A 19,815-nucleotide genomic window follows, 5' to 3' on the forward strand; every position below is an offset into this window, starting at 1 on the left:
GATTTTTATAGAGGAACCATGGTCAGTAGTAAAAGCTGATCCCTTACGAATTCCTTAGAATGCTCCCCCTATTAATAAATACTTTGCATTAGTGAACGGCCTTAGAATGCTCCCCTATTAATAAATACTTTGCATTAGTGAACGGTAAATACAAGTTGGAACAGCATGACGATACGGACAAACATTTTCCTTAAATGCACACAGGACTCTTTCACCGATCCAGAATGTGGTAATATGAACTGCAAGCCAAAGGGTTTGAACTGCAGGGGTTTGGGCCTATTTGTCTAATAGAGGAAATAAACATGAAAACTTGATGTCCTTGACCTCAAACAATATATCCTAGGCGTCAGGAGATGGTAGTTTCACATGCCTGAAATTCATACTTAAATTGCGCAATGAATAATCTGGCTCTTCTGTCCAAACCTTTTCTTAGGTTTTCTCGACTAAAACGACCAAGGACAGCTGTTGATGCAAGTTGGCTAGGTCAAGAACACATGGCCCTGCAAAGGGAAGATTTATCTCCAAGTCGTTCAAGTACCAATTATTATGTGTGGTACAGAACAGCCCTTTTGTGTTTCATGATTTTCGATCCCGATCTAGATATACCAATAACTATCTTCACAAAGGTGTCCTACGCAGGGGGCCGGGGTGGGAGGGGGAACAGTTGAAACAGTAATAATAGCAATAAAAAGTTCCTTTATATTAATACCACAATACCTGCTTTGAGATAAGCCAGTGAAAAACTTGCCCGACAAGAAAAAGCTCACCTCCAACACTTGGGAATTCAAATATTAGTTATCTGACAACCTAGTGTTGCTGAACTCGGTGCCAAAATGTTGTAAAGACTTTTAAATAAAGTACACTCCCACAACAAAGAAAATGGTCACACTCGGGTGTAAAGCCACTAAATGTTGTTGGTACATGGTTACTGTAAAAGTTAAACATCATAAATATCCCACTGGGTGTTTTACTTTACTCAAATCATAAAAGGAAATGCCATCTATGTGTGTTAGCTCTGTGTGAGTTAGGAATCAGTTACGGACAGAAGAAGGTCATGGCATGAGAGCTACACTCCATGTTACACCAGCATCTGATGCCAATGTTGTTTACAGACCAGAATTTGTATAAGTACGCCCTGCACATTATTATTTAATGTTATAACCCGATGAATTTACCTGTCTAAGTCTTGTTTTTTATCTGGTGGTGCTCTAGTGAGAAAGTGTTATTTGATACATGAGGTGAAGTTAATCCTTTCAGGCAGCCATGAACAGTTTTACATGCATTTTAATTTGTTTTTTACAGTCGATGTTTTTAGCTTTATTTTATTTCTGCTCTTTTATGGTTCTTTGAAAAACATCTGAATAAAGATTTTAGACTGACTTAATAATTGACAGACAATCCCTCCACGCTCATGTATTGTGGCGGAAGGAACGCCAATGAATATTGCCCAGATAAAGCAATAAGTAAGACTTGGAAATTTAAAGCCTGCACCAGAAGAACCCAGCTACAAGCTCTAACTGCTGCCGCAGTAAAAGTGTTCCTGGATTCTAGAGAATCATTTTCAGACAAGTCTACACTTGGGAGTGGTGAGGCAAGCAGCAAAGACCCCACCAAAGGTGCCACATTTAGGGAAGATACAGTTACTTCTTCTGTGTGAGGAATCCAGATGCACACAAGGAACATTTACATGAAATGACAAGTAGGCAAGGCTATACCAATGCCACAGAGAAAGAAGACCATATCATCTAGGACATGTGGCGGAAATCTGCCTCTTCCGAAATGAAACTCCAATTAGTTGTCTGATGCACAATTCCATCCCAAAAAGGAAGTACATCCTAGTTCAACCACCCTCTCTGCCAAGAGCACCACATTCTCTTCTATTCCCATCACAGTTAATTACTTCATAAAACTAATCAACTCTCTTAGTTAGATGGGATATCTTTCTGAAGGAACTCGATATGAGAAAGTCAGAAAGAACAAGATAGGCAGGATCATTACCAATAGGAAGTATCCAAAAGAAGCACAGCTTTTTTCAAGGTGTAAACAAATGTGAGAACAAACCTAACTCACTACAATTCCAAAGGGCAGATCATGCTTTAAGGTATAACCTCAAAAATCACTGGAGCCTTCCTCATATGCCTTGCTAAGCCATCTGGGGAGAAGCGTATATAATAGTGGCTAGGAAAGACCCTCTATAGAAAGCTAAAGGTGCCCATTCTCTATCTAAATCTTGAAAAGATGCTTGGACTGAGAGGGGTAAACAAAAGAAAAGAATGAAAGCAAAAGGCTATGCCACATAGGTAATGAGTCAGGGCTCAAGATACACAGTTCAGGCCTCGACAAATCTACTCACCCACTCTCTATGGCGTGTCCTATTTTATAAGAGTGAGCTATATTTAGGACCTACTCGTCCATTCTGGCGAGCTGACAATGTAGTGTAGTTCCTATTTTCCCAATAGGCTCTGCGCATTGGAATAGTACCTACAGCAGTAAAGGCCTAGGCCAGACGTTAACTAGGTCTACTACTGTCGATACTAGACTTAATTTTTGGGTTTGCCAGCTAAGCTCAGAGTTCGCTAGAAACTTTCTCGAATGTTCAAGGAAGGATTAACTTCCCTGATTAGACAAGAAGGGATTTAGTTTCTGACAACCATAGAACATGACAACTTTGCTCTCCCCTAATCAAGAGTCAATCTCGAGAGTCGTGTGAGCACAAGGCAATTATTTTACTCAGTCAGTACGTGCATTCTTAGTCTCATCAGAATGTAGAGAAAAGGAAGAGACGGGCGTGTTCAATAAAAGGTGTTATTTATTGATCAGTCTCTTTTCTCGTACAAGAGAAATGGATCGATATTATTGCGATACTTATAGTTAAGTAAAGTGCATACATTAGAAGCAATAGTATAAAATAATACTGTAAAAACATTGATATGGTTTCTGAGCCATATGATGTTTAAAATGATTAAAATATATTTACATACACATATACATTTGACTAAACGTACTCAACTGGTGTTTCTAAATACGCCTACCCCGTGTACCTGACCTAAGTCTAATGCGTGGGCGGGAATAGAAAGTTACAGTTTAAGTTAAGTTTGTTTTTGCCAAGTGAATAACTAAAGAATTCTCTAGGAGGGGTTATTCAGTTCTGTACCTGGAATTTAGGATGAATGAGGAATGGTATCTCTTTCTCTGCTCTCGATATTCCAGGCTGCCTGCGAGGGCTACCCGGAAGCGCCGGTGCTGGGTCTCTCGGCTTGAGATAGCAGCGCGTCTCTCAGCGCGTCAGGAAGGCGGGGCTGCTGCCTGCGGGGTCTGCTTCTGCTCTTGGCTTTGGCAAGGGTGGCTGCTCCGTCTTGTCACCACGCGTGTGTTTGCATAGGGCAAGGTCGGCAATATTTATACCTTAAAGGTGCCGGGATTGACGTAAGGATGGACATAGGTACGTCAATAAAGATGTCATACGACTTGCTCGTTAGCACATTCTTTACTAAAGTTCTCTGTGAAATCAAAACAATGGCCGCACGGATTATCCAGGTTGTCATAGGTTTGATTTGTTATGAGAACGTCGTATGCCTTATCAGGGGCTGGAGGAATATCGCTTGTCTAATTAGATCTCAAGCGTTATGACCTAATCAGATAACACGTTCCTGTGCCGTAGTGTGACTGCGTCAGATAACGGTATCTGCATCATGGGGGATTTCTTGCCTCATGGGCTGACTGTTAGTTAACTAGCTAGTAAGTTTAACCAGAATAGGGTCAGGAATAGGGGGATCGATTCAGAACCTATAGAAATACACGACAACAAAACAGGTGTTCTGTTCACTCACAAAGTGAAGGAGCATTAAAGATGCCTTTAAGTCTTATTTTTTATCTTGTTGCGTTTATTCGGTGTTCAGAAACAGAGGTCAAAAGTCAGTTTACATCTTCAATTACTTTTCTATCTTGGACTGCAAAGTTGACATAATGGGTCAAGTACATTACAGTTAGATCGAGTAGATTATTCAAGTTACTAGGCCTGCAGGTCCAGTAATATTGATGATTTTTTTAGGCCTGCTGCCCTATACAGCTCTATAGACTACTTAGAATAACGAATTAGATTAATCCAGCTGTGAATCTGACGCCTCTATCTTGCAAGGAAAAACGCAGATGGAAGCAAGGAAAGAAGTACAAGCATCTTCTCCAGTGAAACCAGGAAAAGGCACAGTCGGGGAAATTTCAAAGCATGGCAAGAGCTCCTCACAATCGGAGCCTTCTGCTAAATCACTCAATAATGGCATTACTAGAAGTTAAGGACATCAAAACCTCCCAAGAATTGTCCATGACTAATTTAGAGAGCCTCATTGAAAAGGGTGACTTATTTGATATCTGAACCCAATATACAATCAGAGGACCAGATGTTGAAAATGAGGCCTAGATACACACAGAAAATTGCATGATAAAATGGTAAAACTAAAGCCATAGAAGCAAAATCTTATAAAAATCGGTCCAGCAAGGCAAACATCTGCATTGAGGGAATCCCAGAGGGTACTGAGTGCACCTCTAGAGCAGCTGTAGTAACTAAGGGTGGACAGACAGACAATTCCATTATTAAAATTGGTCACTGAGCTTCTACATGAATGGATTTTGAGAAAAGAATAAAAAGTACTTTACTGTAAGGCTTGAGTACTGCTTCCATCCATCAAGTCATTTTTTGGCCCCTAATGAGGGTGGGGCCCTGAGAATTCTCACTGTCTACTTCCAAGACTAACTAATCAAGTAGAAATTTCTCACCCTTGCATGAGATAAAAATACCATCACTACCGTTCTGGGCTTTACCTTCTCAGTGTTCCCTGATCTTCCCAACAAAAAGGCCAGGAAGCAAAAAAAGATGAGCCTTCTAAAGGCAAAATTCTAATTCCCAGCCATTCTCATTGATACAGATCTAAAGGTGGTATGGCAGGGGCTTTTGACATCTTTCGAAAAGCTGAAGACGCCAGAAAACAGAAAGACCGGATCTTGAATACCTGAAGATGAGGTTTTGGTCGGACTTAAGAAGGTAAGGTAGCACGCTTTACCAACACTCAGTTTAATTGTATACAGAGCAGCCATGAGACTGAAATCTTTCCTTCATCTATTTAATGGCCCTGATAATTCAATATCTTTTTTAATTCATGAAAACATTACTTTTTATCTAACGCTGTTAATGTTTATGTATACAGAACTTTTTTTAATTTTTTATCATGTAATCATTGCTTTTTATATGTACTTTTATGGTTTTTCCGACTCTATGAAAACCGAATAGAGTATTTTGAAATTGAAATGGACTGAAAAATAAAGAAGTTGGCAGGGTTGAGAAACTATGTCGGCATGTTGGTAGGGCAGGAGAGCAGGACACTGGGCTCTTCTCCTGATACAAAGGCCTAAATGAGCATCTAGTCATAAGAAAATAAAAAGGTGTGCAGTAGAAGAAAGATTGGTACCAGCACCAACCAGATACCAGGGACGCTATCGGTCAGCAGGAAGGGATGTAAACAGGATGGGGAGGGCATGGACAGGAAGAGGAGAAGCAGAAGAACTTAAGAAGGAGACCCAAAAATAATACAGGATGCATAAATAAATAATGCAAAGATTGATCAGATTGAAACATCTTCAATTTTAGAACATGGCATTAAGATACTTCGCTATTTTATTAACATTTCATTTAGATTTTTAGCATAAGGAAACATATGTTTGTGACAAACACAGACATAACTCAGCCTTGTTTATCTAGCAATTAGTAGGAAATACATTACAGCATAATAAAATAACTGCACCACACTACTACAATCAATCAACAATTACAGAAAAATATACCAGACATGCATCCTCCAATTCACATTTCCTGAAGTCAGAAGTCAATGTATACCCAGATTATGGCTACTGTTCTAACAGAAACAATTTGAGCGGTAATCAAAAGTCTCTTTAACAAGCCCTGTGGTGCACACCTGTAGTAGAACCATCCATCAGTTCATTACAGTATACCATATCACAGAACTATGTTGCCTGCTTTGGTGACTTGGTGCTCATCCAGAGAATAGGCACTTGTCGTTTGGCGAGTAGAGCTGTAGTTACTAATCCGCACAATTTCTCACATACATCATCTATAAGCCAAAATATGGCCAGCTCAGGAGATGGAGCCACAGTGACACTCGCTATTGCATTTAAGGAGGTGAATATATTGTCTCTGAATGCTAGCACTAGGGGACACCACTGTGCAATATGAAGAAAAGCTACATTTGTTGCTTTATTTTTTTTTTTACCTTCCACTACACCTCTTTGGCAGGACTTAGCTATACACTCCAGGGTGTAATATAATTGGTGGAGGAAACAATTGAATTAATGTCTAAAAGTTAAAAGAAGGTTTCTTAACCTGGGCACAGTCATACCTCCAGCATTTGTCAAGGGTCAGATAACCCAGCAGAGCCTCCCAAGTTTAAGCTATATATTTGAGCCTTTTCTTAATACCCATTATCTACATGTACATAGAGGAAATCATTTGGCCAGCATCACCCCCCACAATCATCTCTGTAAGTAACATGCATTCCGGAGGAGGCAGCAGGGAAATCTGGGAACACAGATCTCTTAGCACATTGCAGGCTATAACCAAAATCACCAGTGCATCACTGCCACCCTTAGCTTTAAAGTCTTGCCGGTCTATAAAACCTCTATGATAAATCGCCAAGCACTACAATTTCCATATCGTTCAATATCTTTTTAGAGGCTTTCTCAATTGTGGGTGGGAAAAACGGATTGCATGTTGTACTCAACAGTGAACAGGGTATGTCATAGCCTGTCTTTTTTGCGATTTCCCCATCATGACCATCCAGTTACTCCAATTACATCTACAGCATTCCTCCCAATGGATGCTTTTTTACACAAACGGATGCCAATGAGTAAGGCCTGACCAGCCTCCACTCTAATCTCGCATGCCCAAGAGAGGACTGTGTACCTAACCAATATTTAACAAAGTACGCTTGATGACTAAATAGTGAAAATAATATATCTGCCACAGACAACCCTCCCCTCGTCATTAGCTACCTCAAAACTCTCAATTAAATTTGAGGCTGTCCACTGCCCCAGTCAGTCTTAATAGCAGATAAATTGGCTAAACAAATCAGTTTGTAAGCGGATAGGGATACTATTAAACACATATAGAAACGTTGGTAATATTACTATCTTGATGAGCGAAATCCGCCATAGAAGTGAGAATGGGAGCAAGAACCATTGCTTATGAGTTTTAAAACTCTCCAAGGATGTCCCAAAGCTGTGCCCAAGTAGTTCAGTTGTATCCCTTGTCACATGAAACCCTAGTATTTTACCCCATCCACACTCCATCTACCTGTATATTCTCTATGAAAAGCAAGAGAACCATCTATAATTGGATTCCCTCAGACTTATACCAATTAATTTGCAACCTTGAATATCCACCAAATTTAAATAGCATCTCTAATAATCAGGGTCCACACTGGATTCTGTACATATAACACAATGTCAGCATAGAGGGATATCAAGAGAGGTTTGTCCCCCATGTAAAGCTCACAGCAGAGGTGAAACAAGTACGCAAGGGACTCAACAGTCAATGCAAAAATGAAAGAAAACATCAGGCAGCCCCAACGTTTGCCCCTACAAAATCGATATTGTATCAGAGTACACATTTTTTTTACATTTATTTATTTTAACTTTCACCCGGGCAAGGGGTCCTCTATATAGTAGATTAATCAGAAACAAAAATATTGGCCTAAACCATGCCCCTAAAAATACCCCCACATAAACTGTCATTCTAATGTGTCAAATGCTTTTTCAGGTCAGTTAGGACAGCTGCTGCTAGCAGACATGGATTTATCTAATGCAACACAGCCATCAGTGTGCACAAATTAAAGGTAGTTGATCTCTGGGACATGAACACTTTTGGGCCATACTAACATCTACATCAGGGCTGTAACCACTGAGCCAATATCTTTGCACACATTGTATTATTAACATTCAGTAGTAAGAGTGGCCTGTAGGAGTACTGGCAAGGGTTTCAACCAGGTTTCTTGAGCATGGTAATTATATATTCCAACATCAACTGAAAGTTTGTTTGTCTGTGATGTCAACTGCATTATAAATGTTCAGTAGTTTGGGGTTAGAATATCAGAAATGGTTTTACAAAATTCCACTAGAAGGCCATAACTACCCCAAAGGACTTACCATTAGCAAGGCTAGCAATGGCATTTTGAACATCTACGACTTAAGGGAGAATAGATGCTTTCTTGCATCTTTCACTCTATCCAGACTAGTGCAATACCCTTCAAGTACTCTGCTTTTGCACCTTCAGAATGTTCCAAACGGGAAGCATAATATTACCTTAGTGCACTTATAAAGTGTAGGTTAGCGATGTTGGGATAATACCATCATTCACACAGATGCGCAATACCAGAGAACCATCTCTTCAAGCTTTCAACACCCATGTTTTCTAGGGTCTAACTCCTTTACCAATTACTCCAGCACCTCACAATTTGATGCATCCCTAAACACTTTCAGTGTGTGCAATTTAAAAAGAGAATCCTTGTCTTTACTTACTTCGCGTTCAGTTTCAAGAAGCTTAAATTCTTTTTCTAGTGACTAACCACATGCGTAGCAATCTTAGGATGCCTATCTTAGTTTAGTGAAATCCCACAACGTCCTAAGTCACACCTTCCACCCAAACCTACCCTAATTGTTAGCAAACAATGCCCCATAATAAAAGAAAGCAAACTAAACAGTCGCTGCAGTGGCATGCTATTCATGGGGGTGACAAGGAGTACATGACAGGCACAGGACTTCAAATATTACTTTTTACTATAATGAAGGAAGGTCCACCAAACCGACAAATCTGTGAATAACTACATCATATATACCAAAAAATACTGCCTAAATATGTGCAAGCAAACATCTAAAATAGAACATGCATTGTCTAATGTTATTGGTACGGAGCACGCTACCACTCATGTTTACAGGGCAGATTCACCCTATTAAAATGACAATCTTGCCACAATGCCTTTTCTTGTTTCAAGACATTGCTTGTTGATCGATCTAAAAACTTCTTCAAAGATCAAAAAACTTTATTTGAACTGGGTGGGGGAAAGAGAGCAAGAGGAGGGAGGTGAAATGAGCCAGAAAGAAAAATGTGTTGCATATTATTAAGGTATATAAAACAGATATGTTCTCTCAGTCTAATCTCTATTGTCATTGCGGTTATTAGCAATTGATTGTAGACCATTGACTGGTCGTCGTAGCAGAACAGGACAAACTTAATTTTTTTAAGCAATTGTTTCTCTCTCGACAGAACCTGTCTGTTTTACATACTGTCATATTTCCCCAGGTTCTGTGTGATACAGGGATACCCCATTGATATTAATGGCATATTATTAAAGGGTAGCTGCGCATTAACTGACACCAAAATATATTATGTGGTGGCATCATTTAGTTATATGAGGACACTCACCAACCTGGAATAGGGGAGACGGGTGGATAATAGTCTAATTAAGATACGTCCAAAAGTACCGTGGTTTCAAGGCTTTGTGTTTACATTTGGACAACACTAAGTGTTTTAAAAGGCTAACATTTTGTGTTTAGATGCCTCACATTAGGATTTTGCCTCCATTTCCAAATGGTTGATTATCCCTAAATGTTATGAACTGATATGGAAAATCATTTGAATCCTGTCAATTTCCAATAGCCGGGTATGGCAGGAAAAAGGAATTTGTGACGACTGGTGAACTAGTGCGTGAGGATTCTCTAAAATATTTTGCTAGTATCCAATCTGAATACGGACTATCCCACAAAGAAAAAAAATTCAAATCTTTACAACATTGGAGATGACATTTATCTAGTATGAAATTTTTCATACTGAAGATTTATTCCAGATTGATCATTCTCTGTAGGCAGTAGAAAACCTCCACCAAGTACAAGAATTTTTTGTCAATGTAAACAGGAGAGAAATTATTGGTTGAAATCCGAGGGAAATAATGGGCAAGTGCTGAGATCGCAGTTTTGCCTAGGGATCCAATTACCAATGCCCTTTATATTTTACATTTTTTTTTAATTATATTAATCACTGGCATTAATGTATTAAAGGCTCCCCAGAGTAGATCCACATTGCCATTGTTGCAAAAATGAGTTAGGAACATTGGAACATTTAGTCTTAGAATGCTCTTAGGTACTATAGTTAAGTAAGCTAGTTCAAGAGAGTCTTAGTCACTAGACGGGACAAGAACATGAAATTGGACTTAAAACAGCACTGATTGAGTTACCAACAGCTCTCTGTTATCCAAATTTGACCTACGTGGCCCCATTTTAATGGGATTGTTGTGCCTTGCTTACAAACTTCACTATTCATATAGTGTATGTTTGTTTATTTCTACTGATATATTTTCATATTTCTGGCTTTCGTCATCGTGAGTTCATTTTTCAACATATTTTTTTAATTAACTTTATTTATATGTTTAAGTAACATATCACACAGGTATACAATCAAATGTCAGCATTCAATGAAAGCATAGACTTAGGCACATTAGTTGCAATCCCGGCAGTTACACACATAATAGACAATCGCATGCGAGACCCCTCGGTCCTAAAAAAAAACAACTAATCCCTTTCCTTTTCTAAGCTCGTACTGTCGTCCCTCCAGATGTATTTTGTGGGCTCACTTGTCAGCTCTTCAACCAATAAGTCATGGCAGAGTTCCCTCAATGCCCTTAAATCTTCCTCTAGCTTCTCGTCTTTGCGATACGCTTTCATATGTACCGCCTCAGCTAGTGTCCATTCAAGTACGTCTCTCAGCCATGCTGTGACCTGAGGCGTGCGTACTCCCATCCAGACAATTGCTATTCTATGCCGCGCTAGCACCAGTAGGAGTTGGAGGAGCTTGTATGCAGTCTTGCTTTGTTTTTGTAGTTTTCATATGAGCCCCAGCTGACAGTGGGTTGGCATCAATTTCACACGACAGCTAACGTTACTCCTTACCCTGTCTACCACCTCTGTCCAGAGGTGTCGTATTTCAGGGCACTCCCAGGCCAGATGCAGGAAATTGGCCCCTTCCTTGTGACACTTAGGGCAGGTGTTGGATCTCTCCGGGGCCATGCGATGCAGTCTCTATGGGGCATGTATGTACGATGTGCATAATTATAATGGATAAGCCTAAAGCGGGCATTGCATGAGATCGTGCGTGTGAGTCCGCAAACTGTCCTGCAGAGGCTCCTCCAGATCCGCTTTCCATGTGGCGAACGCCCTTGGGGCAGAGCAACCGCATCTGCCCTCGTGGCCTTGTACAACAGGGAAATATGGCACCTACCAGCTCCGCATGTAAGTATTACATCCAAGGTCAGCAGGTATATTGTCCCTGATCCAGCCCAAAGTCCCCGCATGCCTGTTCGTAAGTGATAAAGCACGTGTCCGGGTACAGGTCCGTCAGTACGCCACATCCCCCTCCTGCCACGCCCGTTATGACATGCTGAACATCACCCTCCTAACCGGGGCAAGGTCCCATACAGATATCTCCCGGTGGAAAGGATCATGCTTAAAGATTCGCTCCACAAAAGTCTGCCAGGTACGCGCAATCTGCCCAACTACGTTGTCAGACCTCCCCGGCCGCTGGTAAATCACTGCCTGCAGCTCGGAACTGTATCGAGCAGGAAAAACTACAATTCCCATGATTCCTCGAGCGTCGCGTAGGAATGACGCTATGCGACCAGGAAGGGGATATCTCGGCGTCAGTAGAGAGACGCCTTGCCGATTATTCCTTCCCGGCGAGCAAGGTAGATTGCTCGTAACCTGTTCTTCGTTTTGTCCTGTCTGAGGTGGGTTGCTGTAAGCTCATCGGAGTACATTGTGAACCTGTTGGGAATATTTGGTGGGGCTTAGGAAGCGCCCGCATCGGTAACCGGTGTGCTGATTCCTGAACCCTGGGCACACCGCCTCATTGGATTACTTGGGAGGGGCTTAGGAAGCGCCCACCTTCGAGTTTGGAGACCTGCGAAATAAGGTTTCCCCGTTCTGGGGAGGTGCCCGTGTGGCGCTATATTTACTTTACTGAGTGTGGTAAACTCCACGTTTTTTTGGGATCTGTGTCACGGGTGGATACTGAGGCTAAGTATCCTTGTACTTGTAGCACTGTGTGCTTCCTGCTTTTCCTTGCAGAGACGTATCTGCTGGGGGAATTAAGTTCATTACACTCCGTGATTCTTGCTGGGCTGATCTTTCTTTTGTTTGGTTCGTTGATTGTGGAGAGATACCCTATAGACTCCCATATTAGGTGGTTGAGAGACATAGGGTGCTCAGTGCACTTACTCGAACAATAATTATCTCCACATCGGAGGGGAGGTCGTTTGTCCTTTCTCTGGACTGAGTGATAGACACGTGACCCCTTACAGGCATTCAGGTCTCCTTTCATTCCCAGTAGGGTAGGTGTTACCGTTATTCTCCCCATATTATACTTTTTGAACCCTATCTACAGAGGCGGGCAGGAAGGGGCGTATTGATGGTCTTCTTTTTATGTTTAAGCAGGAAAGTCTGGGAATTGAGAAGAAGCCTGTTCTGTCATTCTGCGTTCCGTTATACCTGTATGGTCTACCAGGTGGGTGTAAAGCATAACATATCTGATAGAGAGAATTTAGGCCTAGGGTGCCTCTCCCACTGATTTCATGCCTTATATGTTCACAGGTATCCAGTTCCAGTCGCCCAGCTGTTCCCCTCCGGACTTCCCTATTTTTTCCCCCGCTTGATCTCCTTAATAGTCTGTGTTATATACATCCAGACTTGGGATGATCTAGAGGTGGGCCCCTTTTATTGCATTGATCCAATCCTGAGGAGCAACGACATCAGGCCTGACATACGTATAGCACTGTGTCGGAGATTCCCGCACCCTCAAGCAACAATGACTGCAGGCTAGCAGCTGGTGCCCTATTGCGTAGTAACCTCTTCTCCCAGTTGTAGTCTCCAAAGGGTATTGCTAATGACAGTGATTCAGATTTCATACTGCCCAACTTGCATCAAAAATGCAATGATCATGCTAGATAACCACCAGAGCACCGTATTAAACTGTCAGCAATGCCCATGGCAGGCGTTTGTGATGCAACTTTCCGGCAGCAAATGTTGCTCCGGTTCCACGCGTGATAAGCTATCTTGCTATCAGCATCTCCTGCACAACTGGCAGAGTATGGTCAATAGATATACCTACTACTAGCACCACCTAATCTTACAGGAATCTGCATACTCTACACGCAATGCATGCAACTTATTTATCGCAGTGTTCTCACATGTGCCAATCAGTGTATGTAATCCTCCCAAGCTCAAGTACCATATTCCAGACAACACAGTACATATTGCCAGAGCGTGCAATACCCCAGTACTTGCCAGGAGCATTAATAAGCCCCTATCACTTATATGCATACAAAACCACAAAGAAAGGTCAAGGCACACAGAGCTTGCACCAGTCAGTCTAACATGGTAGTAATTGAACAGTGCAATGAGTCAGGGCGTGACCTTCCTACATCCCCAATATTGGGAAAAACCCAAAACATGTAAAGACACAAAAACGGCTCTGCACTCAAAGGTTCCAATGAGTTGCTAAATAATTGGTGTCCATAGTCATACCATAGTTTTTTTAAAGTATACAGTATTGGGTCGAGAAAAACCGCAATAGATATGAATAATGTTAACAGTGCGTCTCCCAAATAAATCAAGTTGCCAGTCGTATTACTGGAAAAATGTTCTCTTTTATTCTCAAATTCAGGTTTTCAGTCATAAAATCACAGCACAGGAATTGATAGCCGGTGCAGCGTGTTTCGTCCCTCACGAGACTTCTTCAATGCTTTGAGGTATTTAAGATTTGATTCACAGATACTTCCTGTCAGGCTTGCAGTAGCCGAGAAAATATCTAAAAAGTGAGATATTACTAGATTTTAGATATCTAACACAATCGATTTGTTTCGAGTTTACTGTGATGATGAAAGGTTTGTAAAGTGAATGGGATATGCATCTCCCAATGTAGCGTTCTGATGTCTGGTTCCTTTGGGAACCGGACATCAGAAAGCTACATTGGGAGACTTATTTGTATAGTGATATACCACCTGTAGCAGGGCCCTGTGCATGGATTTAGTTGACAAATGCTTCCAGTAGTCGCATTAATACTGTGGTCAGAACTTGAAACGGTTGCCCCGCCAAACTCTAACATGTGCCTAAATTCTCCTGTTACCAATACCTTTTCGACAGCATTTGTGTGTTGATATACACTGTTTAGAATGGGTTACTGAACCCAAATTTCCAGTGCCATCAGAACCCAGTTGGATAGAATGCTTAAATGACGTACAAAACCACAAAAGAAGCATGCCCACCAGCCTGAGCAGGGTAAAATTGCCTTATTTAGTTGAAAACAGCACTGAACCCTACAATTGGACTCCAATTGCTGATATTATGCCTTGCACTGCCCATCGAGGCAACTAAATACTTTGCCATCCAGGGTTTTAAGTTGGGTGGGTGCCAGGATTCAGAACCAAGAAAAACCAAAGGGGATGATGGACGGAGTGTTGAACATTGCAAGCACTCACCCCCAGTCAACTGATCTGGGTTTAATCCATCATCATTCTTTAGCTCACTCTGCCACCCCAATTCAGACATGGACATATGCAAATCAGTCTGACCCTGTACCTCATGGGAACAGTCCAGCCCGAACTGCCAAGCCATGTCTTCCCTGGACCAGAAACAAGCATCCTGGGACCGGTTTCTGGCTAATCAGCCGTCATCAGCCAGGCTAGCTTGAATCCAGTGGCAAAGTGAGCAAGGGACCCACGTCTGGGCATACCCTGCCAACTTAGGGCAAACAAAGCAAAACCAAAGAGGATGATGGACGGAGTGTTGAACATTGCAAGCACTCACCCCCAGTCAACTGATCTGGGTTTAATGCATCCTCATTCTTTAGCTCACTCCGCCACCCCAGTTCAGACATGCCCATATGCAAATCAGTCTGACCCTGTGCCTCATGGGAACAGTCCAGCCCGAACTGCCAAGCCATGTCTTCCATGGACCGGAAACCAGCATCCTGGAACCGGTTTCTGGCTAATCGCCGTCATCAGCCAGGCTAGCTTGAATCCAGTGGCAAAGTGAGCAAGGGACCCATGTCTGGGCATACCCTGCCAACTTAGGGCGAACAAAGTAAAACCAAAGGGGATGATGGACGGAGTGTTGAACATTGCAAGCACTCACCCCCAGTCAACTGGTCTGGGTTTAATCCATCATCCTTCTTTAGCTCACTCCGCCAGCACAGTTAATACATGGCCATATGCAAATCAGTCTGACCCTGTGCCTCATGGGAACAGTCCAACCCGAACTGCCAAGCCATGTCTTCCCTGGACCGGAAACCAGCATCCTGGGATTGGTTTCTGACTAATCAGCCGTCCTCAGCCAGGCTAGCTTGAATCCAGTGGCAAAATGATCAAGGGACCCACGTCTGGGCATACCCTGCTTGGCAGTTCGGGCTCGACTGATTTGCATATGGCCATGTCTGAACTGGGGTGGTGGAGTGAGCTAAAGAATGATGATGGATTAAACCCAGATCAGTTGACTGGGGGTGAGAGTTTGATTTGCTCAGACGCTCCGTCCATCACTCCCTTTGGTATCGCAGGATTCAGAACCGGCAGTCACTATAACAGACTTTGAAATTGGTCCCTACAACACTCTTAATTCATGTCCTTAAATCGATAAATTCTGATTTTTTAACAATGACCATAAAAACCTGTAAGTTAAGCCATGTCAGCGATTGGGATCCCTGCTTGCAATTCACAGGCTGCACTTAATAATGCACTGCGCATGAATATTAGCTTTTTCCAGAGATTGTGCTTCTTCCGTATTTTTTTTATGCAACACAGGTCTCTTACACAGTGCGTAGTTAACGGAGTCGCCTTTAGGTGAGTTTAGATTGTGGGTGCGTGTTCATGACAAGGGGCGATTGAGATTTCTGGAATGGGGCCTGTAGGGTATGCCAGTTTCTCACAGTGCCTGTGAATGGGTCAAAATGGTATTCACACTACATGCTCATTCAACCGCTCAGAGGAAGTGGCACATAAGTGCCATATATATTTATAATTTTAAGTGAATATGTGAATGGGGTGTACATAGCTATTAAAAGACTTAAAGCGCCAAAGGAAAAAAAATACTTTGGTAAGGTAATGAGAGAGTAGGCATGTTTTTAGTGTGTGTGTGAGTGTGAGTGTGAGTGAGAGAGAGAGAGAGAGAGAGAGAGAGAGAGAGAGAGAGAGAAAACATAGTGAAGGGGAGGGGACACAAAGAAGTAAGTGAAGAAAGAGAGACGTGAGATATGTAGATTTAGTATTTCACCGCGTCGTCAGGAGAAAAAAGGTCGTATAAAAGGGAGAACTGGACTGTTTGACATATTCCGAAAACGACTACTCCCGTCACAGACCTTACTATCATACAAGTCAAATCTAATTCTGGTTAACTTGTTTTAAGCCACACTATCTTGTAAAGGTTTCCTAGTCGCACTTAACAGGCCACGCCCCTTGTTTAGACTACCTCACCTTTTTCACCAAAGTACTGTCCCTTCTGGTGACCTATCTGCCAGCACTTTATGTGCCACCGTAATCTTCCAGTCCCTGCTGCCATTCTTCCCAGAGCTCAGGCTGTCTGTCAGTTGACACCCGCATGCGATCATCTGTACGACTGCTTGTAGTCTCCAGGTAACGGGCCCTTCCATGTTGGATCTATTCCTGGGAGAAGGATCCCCTGTCAACCTGCAGGGGGAGGAGGCTGCGCCGCCGTGTTCTCCCAGAAGATGATGGGGGTGTTCCATCAGCTAGTCCCATCCTACCTCCCGTTCTCCAACATTAAACCCAGCATCAAGGCCCCCCTCCGCTCCCCCCCAGTTGCTCACCTGGAAGGGGTTGGGGTCGGCGAAAGGGTTATGGTCAAAGTCCGACATTTTGCAGCGTATGTTCTCCGGTGACACTGGGCGCTGGGGCCGGCGTCACTACAGCTCCCGCCCGATAGCCTCAACTCTACTCGTCATCCAACACTCTCCTCCGGAACTGACGTCATGCGGTGTCCACGCTCATAATGGGGGGAGGGCCCCCTGAAGAATGTCGTCATCGCTAAGCTGAATCAGATGGTGATCACGTGATAACTAGATCAGCTGAGGCTTCCCGCAAGGCGCCATGTACGGGTCAGGCACATATGTCAATTGAATGCAATGCACCCTCCTCCCCTAAGGACGTTTGTGATTCTCATGTGATTTGAGATGTGCTTTCCACATGATTAGTGTCTTTTTTGAGGGCATAAATAGTGCACGCGCTTAGCTTGCTTTTTCAAACCGAGCAAAAAAATAAAAAAAAGACAACATGCAATGAATCTACGGTTGCATCCTCTCGTAGAAACAAACATTGGCAAAGCTTCTAGGTTTCACCTACACAAAATCTATTGTTTTGTCAGTGTTTTTTAGACATGTTGCATAGCAGCGCGAATTGCTGTACAACGTGGATCGAAGTAAAACCAGTTTTGGCAAGCCAATAGGTCACACCCCTGCAAGAGCTATTGGCTTTGCCAATATATGGTAGCCATAGGGCTTTAAGTGGAATGAAAAAACTGGGGGTCTCATAAAGGGGCATGGCCAATGTAATTAAGGGGGTGGCTTAAAACACCTGAGCTAAAATTCTGTGCTTAGCATAGTGCGCTGCTGAACTTGTTTTTTGCTGTTTCTGTCGTTGCATGCAGATATGTGATACAACAAGTAACATTATACCTACAAGTCAGCACTATTGGCTTTGTCAATGGTTGTTAGTTGCATAAGATAAATGAGCAGCAACAATGGCTTGTATATAATATTGAAAAAGCTTCCACTTAAAGCCTTGGTGACACCATGACGATGTTGCTGCTCGTGAGTTTCAAAAAGAAAAAGGAAATCGAGAGAGAAAATGACTCTTTAAAGGATTTCCCTTCCCCTACAACGCTTACCTGGCTTGACATCATGCAGTAACTTCTCAACTAGTGAGAAGTGTGAGCACACGCACATCGATATGCCTGCTGTCACTGCAGTCCGGAAAAAAACGGATCGCCCGTGCCAGGGCACAAAACAGAGCCCGATAGTGACCCGTTTGGATGCCCCCTTTAAAAAACTGCAGGTGCTCAGCACCGGTGAAACCCGGCCCAGTTAAAGCCCTGTGTAGCCATGATGTACATCAGCGTCACTGTAATTAAGCATGGCTAAAAGTTAGTGGGGTAAAGGAGAGTGGCATAAAGTGTCATAAAGTAGAGTAGAGTGGAGTGTTATGGAGTGACTTAGAGTAGAGTTGAGTGGCGTTGAGTGTCATGGAGTGGTGTTCAGTGTTGTGGAGTGTCATGGAGGGAGTAGAGTGGAGTAAAGTGCTGTAGAGTGGAGTGACATAGAGTGTCGTGGAACAGGGTAGAGCAAAGTAGAGTGGCTTATACGGTGTTGCTTTGAGTGGAGTACACTATTGTAGAGTAGAGTCGCATAAAGTGGAGTAGATTGTCGTAGAGTGGAGTAGTGTAGGAGATGTGAAATGACATAGAGTGGATTAGAGTGTTGTAGAGTCGAGTGCCGTAGAGCAGAGTGGAGTAGCATAGCATGTCATAGAGTGGAGTGGTGCAGAGTGGAGTAGTAGGGTTGTAGGGTGGAGTAGAATGCTGTAGGTTGGCATGGCATATAGTGGAGTAAATTGTCATAGAGTGAGTACAGTTTAATGGAGTAGAGCGTCATAGAGTGGAGTATTGTAGGGTGTAGTGGCGTGAAGTGAAGTGTTATAAAGTGGAATACTGTGGTCTAGAGTAAATTTGTGTAAAGTACAGTGGTGTAGGATGCATTGGTGCCGATTGCAGTGATGCAGAGTGGCGTAGAGGAGACTGATGCAGAGTAAATTGCAGTGGCGTAGATTGCAGTGATATACACTAGATTGTTTCAGAGTACAGTGAAGAGGCATAGAGTGGAGTGGTGCCGGGCAGAGGGGAGTGGTGCATGGCAGAGGGGAGTGGTGCATGGCAGAGGGGAGTGGTGCAGGGTAGAGTGCAGTAGTCTAGAGTAGGGTGATGTAGAGTGCAGGGGCATTAAGTACAGTGGTGCAGAATAGTTTAGAATGGTGGGGAGAGGAGTAGAAAGTAGTGGCATAGAGTGTAGTGACATAGAGTGCATTGGTATAGAGTTCCATAAAGTAGCGTAGATTCGAGTGGTACCGAGTAGTGTAGTTTGTAGTGGCGGAGAGTGCAGTCTTGCAGAGTGTGGTAGAGTGCAATGGCGCAGAGTACAGTGGTACAGAGAGCAGTGGCATAGAGTACAGTGGTGCAGAGTAGAAAGGAGTGGTGAGAGTGCATTGATATAGACTGCAGTGGCACTGAGTAGTTGGTGTAGAGTGCATTGGTTTTGAGTAAAGTGGTGTTGAGTGTATTGACATAGAGTGTCGTGGAACAGGGTAGAGCAAAGTACAGTGGCATATATTGGCACAGGTGCAGGATAGAGTGCAGACGTTGATTATTGTAGAGTTGAGTATACTAGCATAGCGTGTAGTGGTACTGGGTAGTTGGCATAGAGTGCAGTGGCATAGAGAGCATTCGTTTTGAGTAAAGTGGTGTTGAGTGCACTGGCATAGAGTGCAGTGGTTTAAAGTAGAGTGGCAACAAAGAGTGCAGTGGCGTAAAGTGGAGTGGCACAGAGTAGAGTGCAGTGGCGTAGAGTGCAGTGGCATAGAGGCACAGAGTAGAGTGCAGTGGCGTAGAGTGCAGTGGTATAGAGTATATTGTTTCAGTGTAGAGTGA

At 42.9% G+C, this 19,815-nt stretch overlaps 1 protein-coding gene across 1 annotated transcript in view; it reads right to left on the minus strand.

The window, feature by feature from the left end:
- The window catches only part of SCAMP1 (secretory carrier membrane protein 1), a 608,538-nt gene extending 591,387 nt beyond the window's left edge, over positions 1 to 17,151 (minus strand). Inside the window, exon 1 of the mRNA XM_078675215.1 lies at positions 16,928 to 17,151. Within this exon, the coding sequence (XP_078531341.1) occupies positions 16,928 to 16,975 (48 nt within the window). The 5' untranslated portion in view covers positions 16,976 to 17,151. The remainder of the gene's footprint in view (positions 1 to 16,927) is intronic.
- Between the last annotated feature and the right edge of the window lie 2,664 nt (positions 17,152 to 19,815).

Source organism: Lissotriton helveticus, chromosome 2_1, assembly GCF_964261635.1.
Source record: "Lissotriton helveticus chromosome 2_1, aLisHel1.1, whole genome shotgun sequence".
NCBI lineage: Eukaryota > Metazoa > Chordata > Amphibia > Caudata > Salamandridae > Lissotriton > Lissotriton helveticus.